At 36.5% G+C, this 20,918-nt stretch overlaps 1 protein-coding gene across 3 annotated transcripts in view; it reads left to right on the top strand.

The window, feature by feature from the left end:
- Positions 1-5,152: 5,152 nt before the first annotated feature.
- The window catches only part of LOC125670905 (ranBP-type and C3HC4-type zinc finger-containing protein 1-like), a 22,992-nt gene continuing 7,226 nt past the window's right edge, over positions 5,153-20,918 (top strand). Inside the window, exons 1-10 of one of the 3 annotated variants that reach the window (XM_056140411.1) lie at positions 5,197-5,469; positions 5,548-5,773; positions 7,898-8,543; positions 11,145-11,238; positions 11,959-12,157; positions 14,346-14,399; positions 14,525-14,814; positions 15,179-15,352; positions 18,134-18,315; positions 20,515-20,626. In XM_056140411.1, the coding sequence (XP_055996386.1) occupies positions 5,197-5,469; positions 5,548-5,773; positions 7,898-8,543; positions 11,145-11,238; positions 11,959-12,157; positions 14,346-14,399; positions 14,525-14,814; positions 15,179-15,352; positions 18,134-18,315; positions 20,515-20,626 (2,250 nt within the window). Of the gene's footprint in view, positions 5,470-5,547; positions 5,774-7,897; positions 8,544-11,144; positions 11,239-11,958; positions 12,158-14,345; positions 14,400-14,524; positions 14,815-15,178; positions 15,353-16,089; positions 16,777-18,133; positions 18,316-20,514; positions 20,627-20,918 lie in introns of those variants that run through there. The other 2 variants (XM_056140413.1, XM_056140417.1) reach the window with 2 other exon arrangements.

Raw genomic sequence — 20,918 nt, 5'->3', positions numbered from 1 at the left:
ACAAACAAGTGACAAACGGATGATGGATAAACTTTTACAATCATAAGGCAACTTCGCTCTTCAGGCGAGCTATATTAACAACACATTGGAATCTGCACTTTCTAGAAACAGACTATAGATTGCACTCTCTTCCGTCACACCAAACTGATCTCTGAAGATTAAAGAGTTCTGATACAACTTTGACAAGTGGCAAAGCACTGCACTGGTGCAGTTTACAGTGTAATTGATTGCTTTGTAGGCTTTATATCAACGTGAGTATCTGTATCCAAAATCTACAAATTATAACAGATTCTAGGGTAACGTTGTATTGGCGTTATTTTTTAACTTAAAAACTCTGTGTGGAGATTCGAGGGACTTCCCCACGACTCTGACTCAAATTAGTCCGAATTATCTAGACTGCCTTCGGAATTTTATACTTCATGTTGCACTCTCTTGAGTCCATTATTAAATTTTGCCATGGGATAATTATAAATTTTGCGGAATTTATGTACATGCTACTCTTTTAAAATGGACTATTGGAAACATTCCTTTCACAACTTTGAAAACAATTCTTCCTTATTTACTTAAACAGGTTGGGAACACTTCCCCTATAGCGAGATATTCTCGCTAAAACGCGATTATCCCTCTTTAGTGAGAAATAAACATTACCATAAACAGGAGTTTTTGGCGTCTTTATTGAAAATAATGGCAAATCCCGTGCAACGCTGAGTAAGTGCGACACGCACTCAACATGATGCAAATTGTTTCTATGAAATTGACAACATAGTAATGAAATTGCATATCAAAGTTGCTGCGTAAGAGGGAAGCAGTCTGAAATCCAATACACGTCGTGAATGTTTTTGTTTTGATTCGTATATTTGCAGAAGTATCAAACATTTTAGCACTTTTTCTTCTTTTTACGTGAATCACGAAAAGATGTACTCCGCGGGTGTTTTTCTCTGTTGTACGCGATATATTTATTCTCGCTAGAGAGGGATAATCGCGTTTTAGCGAGAATATCTCGCTATAGGGGAAGTGTTCCCAACCTGTTAAAGGGACTGATTCACGATTTTCCTCAAAATTTAGTTTTTCACTTTAAATGATCAAAATCTATAGTCTAATATATTTAAAAGGTTTCACAAAAAAAAACTAAGGTTATTCATCATGACAGAAGCTGATTATAGAGAGTTTAGTATTTGTTTTGAAAACAAAGATTGATGTGTGTTATTGTTTACGGTGTTTTCAAAATAAATGGTTATTGGCCAAGTTTATTATATTTATCACATCTTAAGTATACTTAAAGTAAAATGTGTCATTTAAAAGTTAAAATTTGTGATTTTACAAAATGAAGGTGCTTTAAATAACAAAATTAACTTTTCACTGGTTGGTTTGTTTACATAAAATGACTCGAGTCTTTGTTTACATAACACAGAATCAAAGCTAAAATATTGCTCTTATCCTTGCATTCAGACGGTCCAAATTTGGATTATCAACATTAAATGAGCTATAGTCTTAATTTTTAACATAAAAAATGAAAAACATTTCTTTCGAAAAACGTGAACCAGTCCCTTTAAAATAAAACAGTAAAACACATAGGCCTAAGCATCCATCAAGGCACGCCAGTCAGTTTATATTGCCTTGATTACAAGCAGGTGCCTGTTTATATAACCAGTTCCCTTCATAAATACAGTGTGACTTAATGATTCAACAATATCTTATATTTAGAGGTACATGTGATTGATATTATCAGTATATTACAGCTGCATTACAATGTAAGTGTTATAATAATAGTTTTAAAAGACAACCTTCTTCAAAAACACTTTCTTTCCAAAACGAGCCAAGTGCTGACCACGTGACTGTCTTGTGAGCATACCACGTACTATTTACCCAGCACTTCTTGGATCTGTTCATATCTAACTACCCTTTAGTGTGTTACACATGATCAAACACAGTGAATTTAGTTTGATAGGTATGTACCTTTAATTCCCCATGTCACAGCAGGTTGTGACACAATTAACATCCTAGCTGCAATAATGTAGCCCTCTCTGATTTTTATGCCTTTGCACCTGTCGGTCGGTCAGTAGACCACATGTTGTCCGTTCAATATCCTGAGAATGATATTTCATTTGTGGGTTGGTTTTGAGTAGAAGAGGACCCATTTGTTTTTCAGGTCAAAAGGTTAAAGGCCAAGGGTCAGTCTACTCTGGACTTAGGAAGACATGGTCCACTCAATATCTTGAGAACCCTTTGCTTGACAGACATCAAACTTGATACACTGGTACATCCTAAGTAGTAGATGACTCCTATTAATTTTGAGGTCAAATGGTCAAAGTTTTGCTTGACAGACACCAAACTTGGTACACTGGTACAGCATATGGAGTAGATGACCCTATTGATTTTTTTTTTAGGTCACATGGTCATTCCAGGCATTCCACTCTTGACATAGGAAGATATTGTCTACTCAGTATTTTGAATTGATGATACTACTATCAATTAAATGATGCATATGTATAACCCTTTTGAATTCTGCACCATGGGGGGGGGGGGGGATATATGTTTTACAAGCATCACTCTTTTTTTTGGCCGAAAGCATCTGAATATGAAAATAAAAAATATAAAAATTAGAGAGGGCTACATTATTGCAGCTATAAAAATCCACCCCTGTTCAAAGGCTGTTGGCGCTGAGCATCGGCCCAAATTTTTAAAATTCTGGAGCGAGACATTTAACAATATACAACCAATCAACTTTATGAAAGAATCACTGACAAATTCTGAGGGCATGTTTTACACAAGATCAATTCAGTGTGAATTACAAAATCGCAGTCCATGTGATGTCATCATATAACATGTAGTGCAATTAAGTAATTTGGCATCTGTGTTCACCCCTTTTCGCATCATAAGAGGTTAGTATGAATGTATTGATTTTAAAATGATAAAATATTGGTCCTGATCGAGTTTCTTAGATTCTCATTTGCATGGAAAGGACTGTAACTGATCTGAACTTTGCTAAATATGGTGGTGTAATTGAATTTTAAACTTGTATAAGGTGAAATAATCCTGTTATAGTGAAGGTAAGAGGTCAAAGTTAGAATAGATGGAAAGTGAAAAATGACATACTGCATGGGGGGAGATTCCTTCTCAGCACAAAATATTCCGATCTCCTACAGAATCTTGATTAATCAGAATCTGGGTCTAAAATTGCATGTTTTCTTTTTGATAGGAGCATTGATACTGATCACTATGTTATTTAATGATGAGCATGTAAACAGAGATTTCAAGTGGTTTTTGTTAGTGGACATAGACATGGAATTACTTTCATTTTCCACGTGTAGAAGGGCTTAATAAGTCTCGCAGACAGGAAGACACTTCATACATTGGAGATGCCTGTGGTCATTGGAAGAGGGAGTGTGGAGATAGAACTAGAAGAGTTTGTGGACTGGGTTTCTGTGGTCATTGGAAGAGGGAGTGCAGAGATAGAACTAGAAGAGTTTGTGGACAGGGTTTCTGTGGTCATTGGAAGAGGGAGTGTGGAGATAGAACTAGAAGAGTTTGTGGACAGGGTTTCTGTGGTCATTGGAAGAGGGAGTGTGGAGATAGAACTAGAAGAGTTTGTGGACTGGGTTTCTGTGGTCATTGGAAGAGGGAGTGCAGAGATAGAACTAGAAGAGTTTGTGGACAGGGTTTCTGTGGTCATTGGAAGAGGGAGTGCGGAGATAGAACTAGAAGAGTTTGTGGACTGGGTTTCTTTGGTCATTGGAAGAGGGAGTGTGGAGATAGAACTAGAAGAGTTTGTGGACTGGGTTTCTGTGGTCATTGGAAGAGGGAGTGCGGAGATAGAACTAGAAGAGTTTGTGGACAGGGTTTCTGTGGTCATTGGAAGAGGGAGTGCGGAGATAGAACTAGAAGAGTTTGTGGACTGGGTTTCTGTGGTCATTAGAAGAGGGAGTGCGGAGATAGAACTAGAAGAGTTCGTGGACTGGGTTTCTGTGGTCATTGGAAGAGGGAGTGTGGAGATAGAACTAGAAGAGTTTGTGGACAGGGTTTCTGTGGTCATTGGAAGAGGGAGTGTGGAGATAGAACTAGAAGAGTTTGTGGACAGGGTTTCTGTGGTCATTGGAAGAGGGAGTGCGGAGATAGAACTAGAAGAGTTTGTGGACTGGGTTTCTGTGGTCATTAGAAGAGGGAGTGCGGAGATAGAACTAGAAGAGTTCGTGGACTGGGTTTCTGGAAATAATGCGCCAGATAAAGTAGACGACTTATAGGACACCTTTTATTTTTGAAAACTCTGGACCACTGCACGCAATACTTCTTCAAAGATGGCAATCAAAACTGCTAATCATAGAAATGGTTTATACTCATTGTCATTCTTTGTTCTCACGGTTTGCAATCAAATTAGATAAATAAGTATCAAATTTATTGATTGGGGGGTATTGAATAAATCACCCAATTTTCTCCCATACTTTTGAGAAATTCTGTCAGTAATTTCAGGTGACTGGCCGTTTTCATCATTGCATTCCTATTTTCTGTCAGTAATTTCAGGTGACTGGCCGTTTTCATCATTGCGTTCCTATTTTCTGTCAGTAATTTTGGGTGACTGGCCGTTTTCATCAATGTGTTCTTATTTTCATTACCGTCATTGAAGCCATCTACATTTAAAGTCCGAAATCTCTAGGATGCTGCCATGATTGTTGTTTATAATGTGTTATTTATTTAATGTCAATCTGACAAATTAAGGTAATCCTCTGCGTTTTTGTATTGAGTAATTATGTTATGTGATACAAAAGATAGAAAAATCTTTCATATATTTCTTTCATAGGTTATCTGTATATTAAATGCGTAGATATGAGAGAAAAACACACCCATGAAATTGTCAGCAAGTTGTATTATTACAAGGGTCAGATGGTTTGTTGAATTTATCCAGTCTCTTTAAATCTGTGGTGAGCGTTAAGGCTAATGCAGGTCTTGTTATTTTTAAAACTTGTTTGTTTAATATAGACATGGAAATTTTCCAAATATAGCTGTATTAACAATTACTGTATGCTATCTTGAACAAGGAAGTTTTAAACTGTAAATCACTCTCGGATGTGTGGCTGAACAGATTAAACAGATGTATGGATTGAGCCATTCCATTTTGATAAGAGAATGACCTATTGTGTCTTCTCTGTAAACTGTCAGTTTCTTGGAAGATGTTGACAACACACTTGAAATCTACAAGCCATGGTTGATTCTCCTGCTGAACAGATGAACGTACAAACTCACCTTAGCCCAGGACAGTTAAATGGGAGGGAGATTGTGTGTGTTACCACTTGTGAGATTTATGTCCCCTTGCCAGAAGTGGAACATATGAGTGCAGGCACACTTGAGAGGGTTAAGAAGCGGAACCAAATTCTCCACCTACATGGGGGTTTGTGTGACTTGTATCTGCTGACATGTCCCCTTGCTGCCAACCGGAAATCTTTAGCCATGGATTTTTGTAGTTCTCAACAATCGGTATTAAAATTTTAACAAAGTTTGTAATGTTTGGTTAACTGTGGCCAAATTTCCTACAGCTACAAATTTATTTTTCAGATTAATCTGTCTATCACTTTGAACAACATCGCTATAGATACTCTTCGAGTATTTGACAAAAGTGACTCATGGTTTGAATTTTGGAGTCACCTTGGTGACAGGAACCACAACACGACTATTAAGTTATGTCGGGATGATGAACACTGGCAGAAATTCTCCAGCCTTCTGAGGGAGCAAGTCAGTTACTTCAAAGAGTGTCTCAGATTCGGGGGGAAACCAGATCAAGGTGTGTAGTACAAAACGCAGGTAAAATCAGGTGTTAGTGAATAGAAGGTGCAGGTGTACTGGGCTGGAATATGAGAATCTTCAGTGAAAAATTACCATGGTGATTCGAGATAACAAGAAACAAAATTCACATAAAGAAGTTAGCTCCTCAGATTTAAGGAGGAATGCTACAACAAAGAAATTTGATAAGGATGAAAAGTGGAGTACAATACACCAGTTTCGAGATACAAACTCTTCTGTAAAGGAGGTGCATTTAGTGGAACTTTGAATGCGTAAGTGGGACAGAGTGGATATACAGCCAACGAGGAAGACGATGAAATGTATTAAAAGCGGTTTCTCTTTAAATATATAAATGTGGGAAATACTAAGTACTATCGAAAGAAATGTTTTACCGAAGTGGAAACATACAAACAATGTCATATTTGCAAGAAATATCTTGGATATGGTACTTATGATGAACGAAATAACGTGATAGGATAAGAATTCTATGTATTTAATTACTTTCTAAATACTTATCACTTATTAAGTTTGTGTATCAGTCGAATTCGGGTTATCAAACAGTGTATGAGAAACTTACTGAGTACATTCACTTACGCTGTGATGAATATCTGTCCCACTCCCGCGTGTAAACAATTTCTTTAGCGCCTTACTATGTACGAGAGTTCTCCAAAGGGAAATAACTTGGACGTTCTCCAAACTGGCGTATTGTGCAACAATATTTTGGAATTGAAAACTTTTTCAGTTTACTTTATTAAGTCAAAAATGCAGTTTTAGTAGAAAGTAATCTGGAAAAAAATGAAAACCCTGCTGGACTCGAACCCTCGATATGTACAGTTCAGTGCCGGACTCGAACCCTCAATTTACAGTTCAGTAGTCAACATGCTGAGCTACCCTAAGCTAGACAATAAAATCTAATAGGAATAGATGAATATAGCTGATATCTATATATTGATTCAGGTTTTAGAAAATAGTCATCCATTATGATGATGTTGTAAACTCCTTAAAGCATAACCACACAGGGTGTTTTAACTGTGTAGCTACTGGGTCAATGTTTGTTTTATTGCTTCAAATTTATGGTAAATTTATTAAACCAATGCAATTGAAATTTTTTTTATGTCAGTTTAAATTTGGAAGAGGTTTGGAAAAGTCCATATTTTGTGGAGGAAGGATTGCATGTATAATGAATAAGCTATAAATCTGTATTTTTGCCCTCTCTGTTTCATCTGATATATTGCTAATATCTATACCCCTAGATGTGTACATTTGTATTTTATGATTTATGATACAAATAGGAGATATGGAACTATTTCAAATTTAATAAATTGTTGATGTATTTTCCCAATCAGAACACTGAATCTGAAAAAGTTTATACTAATTTACCCAAAAGTTTGTATGAAATGTAGTTTCTTGGCTAATAATTAAAAAAATTGATTTATAACCCCCACTTCTTTCAGGTTCATACTAGATTTTGAGGCAAGACTTTATAACTTATGTGCAACTTTGAAAATTGACAATACTCTTATTCTGTTCTTGTAAAATCTCAATTTCTATACATGTATTAATGAATTTTTGAGAAATTATTTCCAATCTACTAACATCAAACTTTTTCATGTTTAGACATCGGTATGTATTTAGTTTAAATAATATGTTTGATTTTCTTGTGTATGTTATGTTGGTGTCACACCAACAGACAAAACTAGTTTATACAAGTAAATTGATAAGTAAATTTTAAGTACAAATAGGTCCAGTTAAGCACACTGTAGCTTAAATAAGAAGCTCTTTAACCTCTGATTTTCTTTTTGTAACCCCACTTTAATGTAAAATTTAAAACTTTACTTCAAAAGAATTGACAATGCTACAAATCTCAGATCTGAACCAATTCGTTCCCTGTATTATCAATTTCAATAATTTGAATAGTTTCCCTGCACTATGTTATTTGTTTTCAGGTCCGTATGTATACATAGCATTTTTGGATTTATTGATTTGTAAATTCTCATTTAGATTTATTTTTGTCCAATCAAAACAATTGTAATATATAACATTGGAATTATTAGATTATAAAGGAAGTGTTAAGAATATACATGAATAAGGACACAATCTGATACCATGTTGTTTTGTATTTCAGTTTATGAACTTGTTGCATTTCAGTCCAAGAAGACTGATTGCAATAAATCTGAGAGTGAACTTCCACAAGAAACAGGGGCTCAGCACAGACATACTGACAGTGGTCCCTACGAGGACAGAAATTGCCATAACACACGGTCCCTGGGAGAAGTCCCAGACGTTAATGCCCGTACTGAAGAAAATCTACTCCCTCCACCAGTAACAGCAACTGAATCTGACGTGATAGAACCTCCATTTTCTCCTGCCAATTTTGAATTATTCAACACCAAGTCCAAAGTATTTGGCCACTCTGTGCATCCAAATAAAAAAGGCAATGATTTTGATGAAACGATAATACCAAATAGCACCAGAGCTGTGAAGTATTTGGCTTATTTTCAATCTCAGCATGTTCCCTCTCCTCGAACATTAAGGGAAGAGATAGAGAAGGGAGATTCTGACTCGGATCAAAGTGACAGTGACGCTTATGAAGATATGATGGACCAGGAAAAGGCCATACAGAGACTGGTGGAGCTGCTGCAGGCAGCCATTAATGAAAATGATAAAGAGGCTGCAGTAAAGCATGCTGAGAGTCTAGCAGCTAGTGCTGCTAAAGTAGCCATAAGTCTGGACAGCAGTAGTCTGAAGAACCCAAAAGATACTGAATTTAGGTAACTATTTCCTTACATCTCCCACCCCCACCAAGATACTGAATTTAGGTAACTATTTCCTTACATCTCCCACCCCCACCAAGATACTGAATTTAGGTAACTATTTCCTTACACCTTCCACCCCCACCAAGATACTGAATTTAGGTAACTATTTCCTTACATCTCCCACCCCCACCAAGATACTGAATTTAGGTAACTATTTCCTTACATCTCCCACCCCCACCAAGATACTGAATTTAGGTAACTTTCCTTACACCTTCCACCCCCACCAAGATACTGAATTTAGGTAACTATTTCCTTACATCTCCCACCCCCACCAAAATACTGAATTTAGGTAACTATTTCCTTACACCTTCCACCCCCACCAAGATACTGAATTTAGGTAACTATTTCCTTACACCTTCCACCCCCACCAAGATACTGAATTTAGGTAACTAATTCCTTACATCTCCCACCCCCACCAAGATACTGAATTTAGGTAACTATTTCCTTACATCTCCCACCCCCACCAAAATACTGAATTTAGGTAACTATTTCCTTACACCTTCCACCCCCACCAAGATACTGAATTTAGGTAACTATTTCCTTACACCTTCCACCCCCACCAAGATACTGAATTTAGGTAACTTTCCTTACACCTTCCACCCCCACCAAGATACTGAATTTAGGTAACTTTCCTTACACCTCCCACCCCCACCAAGATACTGAATTTAGGTAACTAATTCTTTACATATCCCACCCCCACCAAGATACTGAATTTAAGTAACTACATGAACCGGTACTTAAGAATATTGCTGATAACAAATGATGCCTTACAATTTAGAATTTTACATTTACTGTACTTAAAAGCCAAGGTTTTCAACTGGTCGGTTTTCCTCAGGTAAGTTAAGAGCAGGGAGGAGCTAATTTTAGGCAGGTGTGAAGCCTCGAGTCGGAGGGAACCCTGGTAGCTTGTATATACCGTCCCAAATATACAGGATGTTATCTGTGTTACCTGCATTACCTGTACATTTCTGTAAGATTGAAAAATTCATGGAAGTCATTTCTCTTATTGAAATGTTGATAATTAAATCTAATGAATCAAACATGTTAAAAATGTAAAAAATTAAAGCTCGATAAATTTATTTTGTATATATGAGAACGTTAGCCATTGAAAAATTAGGCAAAATATTCTTTATTCAAAGTTTTTTTATCCATTTGACTGCCTTTGTCGGATACCTGGTATCCGACGATGTATGACTGCCAAACATACAGTTTCCGACGGGAGTTCCTGAGTACTGCGGCAGATTTTCTGGCTATATACAGCTGATGTACCGATCATCGTCCCACACCCTACGATGACTCAACATATTCCATAACTGCATTGAAAGTTTTATTCTGTTTGAGTTAGTTTTTCTGGACAGCACACCAGGATTCTCTGGTTACCAAAGTTGTCTGCGTGGCTCGTCCATAACGCATGGCCTACAAAACAGGACATTCGGACTTTCCGACAGTTCCTGGGTGAGACATTGTTTCTACACCCCGTCCCACAGCCTCTGGGTGAGACATTGTTTCTACACCCTGTCTCACAGCCTCTGGGTGAGACATTGTTTCTGCACCCCGTCCCACAGCCTCTGGGTGAGACATTGTTTCTACACCCCATCTCACAGCCTTTGGGTGAGACATTGTTTTTATCCTGTCCATCTTTAACACAAAGTCTGTGAAAACAGCATGTTTCTCTTTCAGGACAATTGAAATAAAGTAGTATAAAACACCTTGCTTTTTTAGATAATATTAATTTTTGGAATTTTTGCTGTCTAACTTATATTTTTAATTTTTTGTTGTTGTTGATATATTGGGTGTTTGTGAGCACATTTTCTGTTACATTTTAAATCAGATGGGCGAGAAGTTTGATTGAAAAGTTTAGGGGTGGGTGGGAATTGTCATGTTACATTTTAATTAAATGAGGTTAGCAAGATGTTTAGGGGAAATGGCGATGAGAGATCGATTGATATGTTTTTGCATTTAAAACTATAAACACAATCTTTAAAAAATCTTCTCAGAACCAATGGGGGTACAGGTACAGTTTGTTAATGTAATTATTATATACGTGTATATGTATACATGTGTATATATATATATATATATATATATATATATAGAGAGAGAGAGAGAGAGAGAGAGAGAGAGAGAGAGAGCATCTTGTAGTGTATTGTTTACACATTACATTGGGGTAAAAGTGGATCATTGATAGGAATTCAGAGTTTTACATACGGGTAAGAATATTTAGGACAAATCCTTAAAAACTTTCTTACCTGGAGGGTCAGATGTCAAAGGTCAGATTCCATTGCTTGGGGGCATTGTTATTCACAAACACATCTTGTTAATGTTTTTCATGCAAAACAAAGTGGAATTTAAAAATTGATCCTGTCTGTCTAGTGTCTGTGTCTATTAACATCCCTGATTTCAAAACTTAAACTCTGGTTTACTGATGTAAAGTAAAGTATTTTGTTTTATGTTCACCAAAATGAAATACAGTTTACATTTGAAAATTGAGGATTATGAATTTGAATGAAGTACAGTTTACAATGTGAACATTTTTGTGCTTTTTTAATTTTTCAGCTTAAAGGTGTATGTGGAGGACAGGGAAGCGTCTGGAGGGTGTATCACACTGAACGTGAAACCGACCGACACAGTCAAGGACCTCAAGCTAAGGGTGTGTTTTATTGCAATCTACCAGTAGACATGTATGAAATAAATTTAAGAGATTGTGTCTGTTGTCGAGTTCTTAAAATGTTTGTCACAGGAATTGTTCTTCCTTAATTGTAACTAGAAAATGTTTCAAAATAATTTATATCTAGGGAATGTTTCTAAATGAGTTATATTATCTAGGAAATGTTTTAGAATTAGTTATATCCAGGAATTGTTTCAAAATATGTGTAAGTGGTAACCAGGAAATGTTTCAAAATATTAATTTTGTAATTTGTAACTATGTATAGACAATCATTTTTGATAAAATTTTGGAGGGTTCTTTTGTGTGCATAGAACAGTTTGTTTCTTTGAACAGATGTGCTTAAAGCACAGTTTGTGTTTTGAACAATTTCTTTCTTTGAACAGATGTACTTAAAGCACAGTTTGTGTGTGTTTAGAACAGTTTCTTTCTTTGAACAGATGTACTTAAAGCACAGTTTGTGTGTGTTTAGAACAGCTTCTTTCTTTGAACAGATGTACTTAAAGCTCAAGTTGTGTGTATTTAGAAGAATTCTTTCTTTGAACAGATGTGCTTAAAGCACAGTTTGTGTGTGTTTAGAACAATTTCTTTCTCTGAACAGATGTGCTTAAAGCACAGTTTGTGTGTAGAACAATTTCTTTCTTTGAACAGATGTGCTTAAAGCACAGTTTGTGTGTGTTTAGAACAATTTCTTTCTCTGAACAGATGTGCTTAAAGCACAGTTTCCCTATGGAGGTTCAGAAGTGGATTATTGGGAAGCGTATTCCTCCGGACACTGAGACGCTTCAGAAAGCACGGGTAACCCCTGGTCAAGCTGTGTACCTCTATCTCATCTCCCCAAAGTCAGTGGGCTTGACCAAAGAAAAATTCATGGAGGACAGGCACAGAAAGCTACATAATCAATGTAAGTGCTGTTTGTTTGACATTCAGTGTGAGATGTGTTTATCTGACATTCAGTGTGAGATGTGTTTGTTTGACATTCAGTGTGAGACGTGTTCGTTTGACATTCAGTGTGAGACATGTTTGTTTGACATTCAGTGTGAGACATGTTTGTTTGACATTCAGTGTGAGACGTGTTTGTTTGACATTCAGTGTGAGACATGTTTGTTTGACATTCAGTGTGAGATGTGTTTGTTTGACATTCAGTGTGAGACGTGTTTGTTTGACATTCAGTGTGAGACATGTTTGTTTGACATTCAGTGTGAGACGTGTTTGTTTGACATTCAGTGTGAGACATGTTTGTTTGACATTCAGTGTGAGACGTGTTTGTTTGACATTCAGTGTGAGACATGTTTGTTTGACATTCAGTGTGAGATGTGTTTGTTTGACATTCAGTGTGAGACGTGTTTGTTTGACATTCAGTGTGAGACATGTTTGTTTGACATTCAGTGTGAGACGTGTTTGTTTGACATTCAGTGTGAGACGTGTTTGTTTGACATTCAGTGTGAGATGTGTTTGTTTGACATTCAGTGTGAGACGTGTTTGTTTGACATTCAGTGTGAGACATGTTTGTTTGACATTCAGTGTGAGACATGTTTGTTTGACATTCAGTGTGAGATGTGTTTATCTGACAGTCAGTGTGAGACGTGTTTGTTTGACATTCACAGTGAGATGTGTTTGTTTGACATTCACAGTGAGACATGTTTATCTGACAGTCAGTGTGAGACATGTTTGTTTGACATTCAGTGTGAGATGTGTTTGTTTGACATTCACAGTGAGACATGTTTATCTGACAGTCAGTGTGAGACATGTTTGTTTGACATTCAGTATGAGATGTGTTTGTTTGACATTCACAGTGAGACATGTTTATCTGACAGTCAGTGTGAGACATGTTTGTTTGACATTCAGTGTGAGACGTGTTTGTTTGACATTCAGTGTGAGACATGTTTGTTTGACATTCAGTGTGAGATGTGTTTATCTGACAGTCAGTGTGAGACGTGTTTGTTTGACATTCAGTGTGAGATGTGTTTGTTTGACATTCAGTGTGAGACGTGTTTGTTTGACATTCAGTGTGAGGCATGTTTGTTTGACATTCACTGTGAGACGTGTTTGTTTGACATTCAGTGTGAGACATGTTTATTTGACATTCAGTATGAGATGTGTTTGTTTGACATTCAGTGTGAGACGTGTTTGTTTGACATTCAGTGTGAGACATGTTTGTTTGACATTCACTGTGAGACATGTTTGTTTGACATTCAGTGTGAGACGTGTTTGTTTGACATTCAGTGTGAGACATGTTTGTTTGACAGTCAGTGTGAGATGTGTTTGTTTGACATTCACAGTGAGATGTGTTTGTTTGACATTCAGTGTGAGACGTGTTCGTTTGACATTCACAGTGAGATGTGTTTGTTTGACATTCAGTGTGAGACGTGTTTGTTTGACATTCAGTGTGAGACATGTTTGTTTGACAGTCAGTGTGAGATGTGTTTGTTTGACATTCAGTGTGAGATGTGTTTGTTTGACATTCAGTGTGAGACGTGTTCGTTTGACATTCACTGTGAGACGTTTTTGTTTGACATTCACTGTGAGACGTGTTTGTTTGACACATGTTTGTTTGACATTCAGTGTGAGACATGTTTGTTTGACATTCAGTGTGAGACGTGTTTGTTTGACATTCAGTGTGAGACATGTTTATTTGACATTCAGTATGAGATGTGTTTGTTTGACATTCAGTGTGAGACATGTTTGTGTGACATTCAGTATGAGATGTGTTTGTTTGACATTCACAGTGAGACATGTTTGTTTGACATTCAGTGTGAGACGTGTTTGTTTGACATTCAGTGTGAGACATGTTTATTTGACATTCAGTATGAGATGTGTTTGTTTGACATTCAGTGTGAGACATGTTTGTGTGACATTCAGTGTGAGACGTGTTTGTTTGACCGTCGGTGTTGAATACAGAGGAAGATATTACATCTAAAGCTTCTGCTCAAAATTTCTGCAATAGAAGTACAGTATATTTGTTTTTGGTTTCCATTTTGGGATTTTAGATGATAGAAATTTGAATTTATTACAATGCTCAAAGAAAATAAAAAATGTTAACTGACATAAACATGCAATGTCTTCAATTTGTTTAATATTTCAAACTGTAGACCCAAGTGTTCAGTATCAGAAACAAGGGCCCACCAACTTTGCTGAAAGTGGACGTAAGAATCTTAAATTATTTGTTTGTTTTCCCATAAGCATGTGAAAAATTCATTAAAAAATGAATTGTTGACTTCCAAAAAAGCAAATGCCTGTGAAAGTTGATAATAGATTCTCCCGTTACTAGCATACATTCCAATGGGGACACCAGTGACCCCCCAAACTCCTCTCAGCACCGCCCGGCAGAGATCTGAGCCCTACAGCAGCAGCTCTACCGGAGGCGGGCAGACTCCTAACCCAGGCCAGCAAGGTCAACTACAACAACAAAAATCCCGGGAAAGTCAAGGTAAACCAAAGGTGCCTCACCAGATCATCAGGGAACAGTCATTGGAAGGTTTTGAAGTTATACCACCTGGTGCTGTTGTCAGAGATATTCCACAAGTTCAGAGCAACAAACAGCAGGAGACGAAAATTCAGGTAGAGATAAACACTAGTAGACAATACCCTTCATATTACAGATTCTTAGATACACACAAGGAGAATAAAATTATTCATTTCCATTTTTTATATTGCTGAAATATGTACAAATTCTTGATTGAAGGTTCACTCACAAATTCATGTTTTCAAGATTTGACATCTATAAGTCAAAAATAAAGTACATTGTAAAACAAGAAATCTATGGCATTTGTAGGCAGTGTTGTGTTAAACGTCAGGTTACATAGATGTGTAAAAAAAAAATATGCTGAATGCGATTAGAAAGCACATGGTTTTAGAGATTGAAAGATTTTTGAATTAAGCATATTTTCATCCTTGATGTCATCTTTCTTCTTCTGTCAATCAGGCGGGCTGGGTGTGCCCAGCGTGTACTTATATAAACCAGCCCACACGGCCGGGCTGTGAGATCTGTGCCACTAACAGACCACTGGACTATCAAGTTCCAGAGGGATATAAAATGACAGAGGAAGAAGAGGAGAGGATCCGAAGGGAGCGGCAGCAGGAAGAACAGACTCAAAGGGTAGGTCATCAAAAATGTGCACAAATCACGTAAAAAAAAGGGGTAGGTCATCAAAAACGTGTAAAAATTGCGTAGAAAAAACACTTAAAAATCTTGGACAAGGGGTAGGTCATTAAAAAGCATATTATACAAAAAGCAAATTACACCAAAGATCATCATAAAACGGGTGAAAATATCAGAAATAGGATTAGCTGCAGATATGTAGTTCTCTGAGAAAATACTGGGACAGACAGGATATCTGTGATCTGTGTTTTCAGAGAACTACAGATCTGCAGCTAAGATAGGGGTAGCTAGGTCATTAAATTCATGTCAAAATCACAGAGAAAGGGCGTGTTATAAAAAAAAAAAAAACCAAGTAAAAATCACGTAGAATGGTTAGACCATTAAAAGGGGGGTTCAAAAGTGGTAGGGATGATATCTACTGAGTACATACAGTCCCTCTGCCTGATTCCTTTTCACACTTCTTTATGTGGGTATCAACCTTCAGTGTCATTTCATGGCTTCTTTATATGATCATTATTGAATTGATCCAAACATATCTTGATTGCTATTGAATGGAGCCTGCACATTGAAATCATCTATAACACAAGTAGGAATTTTCTCCGTTGATTTTTCATTCAGAAATAGCCCCATTTAAGGAAAGGTGTAATAGATAGCATACAGATTTAGTATGCAGCTTCTGTACCATGCAGTGATAATATGACTTGTTCAGCATTTTCTCTTTGACACTTTTCCAGGCCGGCGTAAACAGGGGTCAGGAGAGGGGGCCAAGAGAAAATGCTGATGAGGAATATTATGGTGATCTTCAAGTGGAGGACCTGGCAGCCATCTTGGAATTGAATGACAATCTGAACAGAGATAATAGGGCTGTCAGAATTCGGTCCCCTACAGAAAATGCCCTGCCCACATCCCATGAGGCACCTGCTGACCTCCATCTGGTGGAAATGGGCAATGGGCATAGAGGGTCAATGGACAATTTACAATTTCATGTAGACAACAGACAAATTGACTGGAACGAAGAGCATAATATATGACATAATACACATCTAGACAGAAGAGGAGAGGAAGAATTTAAATTTTATAAAAATGACTTTTCAGTTTGGTGTACTAATTCAATTTGTATGTTAACAGGTCTTAAGTTAATTTCAAAAATTAATTTTTGATGATATACTGCCATATTTATTGTCTGACTGGAATCGGAGCTGTCTAGAAGTTGCAGTGTTTAGAGTTTTTTAACATTTAGGAGCGTTAAGTTAGTGCTGTCCATTTGTGGCATAATGATATTGATTTTATGGTTTTTACATACATGAGAGTGAGTAGTCGATGTATGTGTGAATTGTTCTTTTGCTTTATATGTTTTGGATATCTTTAAGAAGTGTTAGCATTGAATGATGTCACAATAAAATGGAGTATCTGTTGTTCAATATGTCATTCTATCTTAACACAAACAGGTTATTGAAAACAGGGTTATTATCACCTCATATTGTAAACAGAGTTATTATTGTCCATATTGTAAACGGTTATTATCGCCCCATATTGTAAACAGGGTTATTATCGCCCCATATTCTAAACAGGGTTATTTTAGCCCCATATTGTAAACAGGGTTATTATCACCCCATATTGTAAACAGGGTTATTATCGCCCCATATTGTAAACAGGGTTATTATCGCCCCATATTTTAAACGGTTATTATCGCCCCATATTGTAAATGGTTATTATTGCCCGATATTGTAAACAGGGTTATTATTGCCCCATATTGTGAACAGGGTTATTATCGCCCCATATTGTAAACGGTTATTATTGCCCCATATTGTAAACGGGGTTATTATCGCCCCATATTATTTTTGACTTTCTACACTTGCAGATGGTTTTACCACATTTTTTAATTCACTCAAACATACTTGTGTTAAAAGAGAGAAAAGGGAGAAAACAGTTTTGCCCACTCTTGAATTCATCCACTGACAATGAGGGCAAAACGGGTGAAAATAGAATGGGGGTGAATATTTTCCTTTTTAGCAGAATGGCGTGAATGAAAACATCAATTATTTGTACAATGGTAATGATTCTGGAAAATGTAAAAACATTTTGTTTGGCTCGAGGTTTTTTGGATGCGAAAGAGGGTATTCTTTTCGCGGGATTCAAGAAATGATATTTTCATTCCCAATATTTTGCCTTTGATATCTTTACGAATTGTACTGATAACCTTGAATGCGCTGCAGCAGTGAACCATGCACTTCTGAATCTTATTAAATCGTACATCTAATTAAACAGAGGGAAATGAGGGAACTGTAGAATGTAAATACGGAATATGAATTTCATTTATGAAAAGGGTATGAATGTGCTTCATGATGTATGCTAGGGTGAAGTTCCTACCCTCATGTGTTTTCAAAACTGATTTTTATTTATTTCGTAGGATACTGGAAAATTACAATGTGTGTATGAGCTGTAATTCACTAGAGCATGAATCGGTGTGAAGGAATTTCTGATTGGCAAAATACCAAATCTATATGTGATGAAAATTTTCTGATCGGATAATTACTTAGAGAGCCTTATCTTAACTAGCAAGGGGTTGAAATCCAGAATGGCAGATTAAAACCCTTGTCTAGGGAAGATGAGAATCCCAGGAAGAACTGTGTAGATAATAGTCATTATCTTCTGCCCCGGGAGGAGTAATGAGTGAGAAATTTCCCCCGATTGCTAAAACGAAAAATAAACTGATCAAAATCTGTAAAGAATTGTCTGTAATTCTTTGTCTCATTATGTGGAATGACTCTTGTTTAGCTTGAGCGAGAACGGCAAGAAAGAAACAGGAAGTTACGACAGGAGAATTTTGAGAAGTTACTGAAGGCAGAAGGCAACAGTCTAGTTGGTAATACCCATCCCTTTAAGTGCCCGATCTGTTTTGATGACATCTTGCCAGGAAATGGGGTCATTCTAAGGGAGTGTCTTCACTCATTCTGCAGGTAAATTTCAATTCTTCTCTCCATCTTAAGTCACTATTGTAGAAGTGATTCAATAACCTCGAATTTTGGGGCATATAGTTTTTCCATTATCTGTCTATCTGTCTTGCACAAAACTTGACTAATTAAGAATCGTATTACTCCACAACAGGATCGAAATACGGGTCTTGTCCACCTGTGTCCGTCCATCCATATTTGTCCAATATCATTATATTCTATAATCTATTTTCAACTACTAGATCAAGGTCATAAGTTAGATCACATGTCTGTGTTTAGCAACCACCACCCATTTTTTAAAAATTACCCAAAACAATAAAAATCAGGTGCAATTACCAATTTTGAGTATGCTGATTTCAAATCTGGATTTCTTTTACTCCAATTTCTTATAGAAAATGAGGTATAGTGTCTTAAACACCCCTACCGTCAGGTTGCCAAAAACGGAAAATGTTTCATTTCACATCAAAAAGTGACCCAACTTTATTTCTTGAAACACCATTACCCAAAACAATAAAAAGCAGGTGTAATTACCAATTTTGAGTATGCTGAATCCAATTCTGAATTCTTTTTACTCCACTTCCTTACAGAACATGAGGTATAGTGTCTTAAACACCCCTACCGTCAGGTTGTCAAAAATTGAAAATGTTCCATTTCACATTAAAAAGTGACCTGAAAGTTATTTCTTGAAATAAGGCATACAACATAAAAGGAAAACAATTAATATTAAATTGTTCCATGAACATTCTTAGTTGTTTTGGAAAGGATATATCTCACCTCTGGACTTCACAGATACAGGAAAGGAAGAGGAATACGGAGCGGATCAACGATCTTAAATTTAATCAGATTGGGCCATAGCCTAATGAACTGATGAACAGGAGCAAAAGTAAAATTAATAGGAAAACTGATTTATTAAACATAAGCAAGTCTTTTCCGAGAACTTCTGGTAGAGCTGTCATTTAAAAACTGCATGATCAGATTTTTTTGTAACACTAATAATTAATGTCACTTTATTGCGATGACTCTTCAAGTACAAACCATGATATTAAAAAAAATGAAATGAAATGATAGATAAATAAATAAATAAAATATTTGTAAGTTACTTTATTTATCCAGGGACCTATATACTAACTATAGTATATAGGTCCCTGATTTATCTGTAAGTAAGTCACTAATTAAGAAAATTGCATCATCTGTAGCTTATGACCCCTTTTGCCTTGCCTTGTAATTAATATTGTTGAAAATTTGGCAAATAGCATTTTTAACCCCCCAGTCCATACCCCACTTTTCTTTAAACGCTAAAAATCCAGCTAATTCAGTGAGGCAGAAATGTCACTACCATATTTCGAATTTCCTCTAGACTATATCAAATTAAATACCGCACTGCTATCAGTCACAGATTGACACTGGTAGGGGTATGGGGACCTGGTCTGTGAGTGTGATGGAAAAGATTCTGATGAAAATAAAGATTCACTCGTCATTCAAAAATGTATAAACATTGTATTAATGTATACCACCGGTACGTTGTGAGTACGTTAATAATGGGAGTTATCTTTCCCTGGATATCTAAATCAATCAAATACTATATGAACACGGGCAATTATCGTCCATGTTTGACCTCAGTATAATTTATTCATGCATAAAATGTATTAATATGTCACTCTTTGTTGCGTATTTCACCGTTAAGTAAATGTTTACATATACTCGCTCTGCTTAATCGCTTCAATCTCAAAGGGATTTTCTGGAATGTGCCTAATTACGTGAGATACGCAAAATATAGCTATTTTAGATCCGAACAATCAACTTCGCATCATTCGTAGGCTCTAGGTTTATCCATACTAGCCCGTAAAAAATAGGGTGGAACCTCGTCCCACTTTTCCTGTAGAAATAAAAATAGAACATGACGCGCCACCTAGCGAGCGTGGTTGTTGCTACTGTGTTATTCTAAAATCTTTTGTCATCTATCACATAATCTTAAAATGTGTTCATAGAAAGGATTTCATCAGGAATGGTGGTATCTGATTGGGTTTCAGAACCAGCTCTAGTTTTTAAATTGCATATTTGGTAATATCTGTATTTAAATTATGTTTGTGAAAAAGCTTGAAATATGTACCCTTTCAAAGAAATGAGAAAGGTTGAATACCGTAGATGTAAGTAAAATGGTGGAGCTATTTTTGCGATTGATTGGTGATATCCTTGTTGATGTAGGGACTGTTTACAAGGGGCTGTGATCCACAATGAGGAGGCAGAACTACGCTGTCCGTACCAAGACGAGGAATATGCCTGCAATGCATCTCTTCAGGACCGAGAAATTAAAGCGGTCAGTACAGGTTTAATGCCTGCCAGTTTCTGTAGTGTAGCTTTATGGAAGCCTTCCATTAGTAGTTTGATTTTTCTGTTACAGATAAACCTTCAGGTCAAAGTAATAGAAACAGAGGCATCGATAATCAAATTCATTGTAGTATCAGAGAGTCTTATATCTACTGAGCTACATGGAATGACATGATATATATAATATATATATATAATTCAATAAAAAAAGCAGGAAAATATACAGTTCCAAAATATATTTTAATCACTAGCGCTTTCTGGATTTTAACATCCATCCTCAG

Source organism: Ostrea edulis, chromosome 1, assembly GCF_947568905.1.
Source record: "Ostrea edulis chromosome 1, xbOstEdul1.1, whole genome shotgun sequence".
Classification (NCBI taxonomy): Eukaryota; Metazoa; Mollusca; class Bivalvia; order Ostreida; family Ostreidae; genus Ostrea; species Ostrea edulis.
The sequence above is the reverse complement of the archived record's forward strand: the minus strand, read 5'-3'. Positions and strand labels throughout refer to the sequence as shown.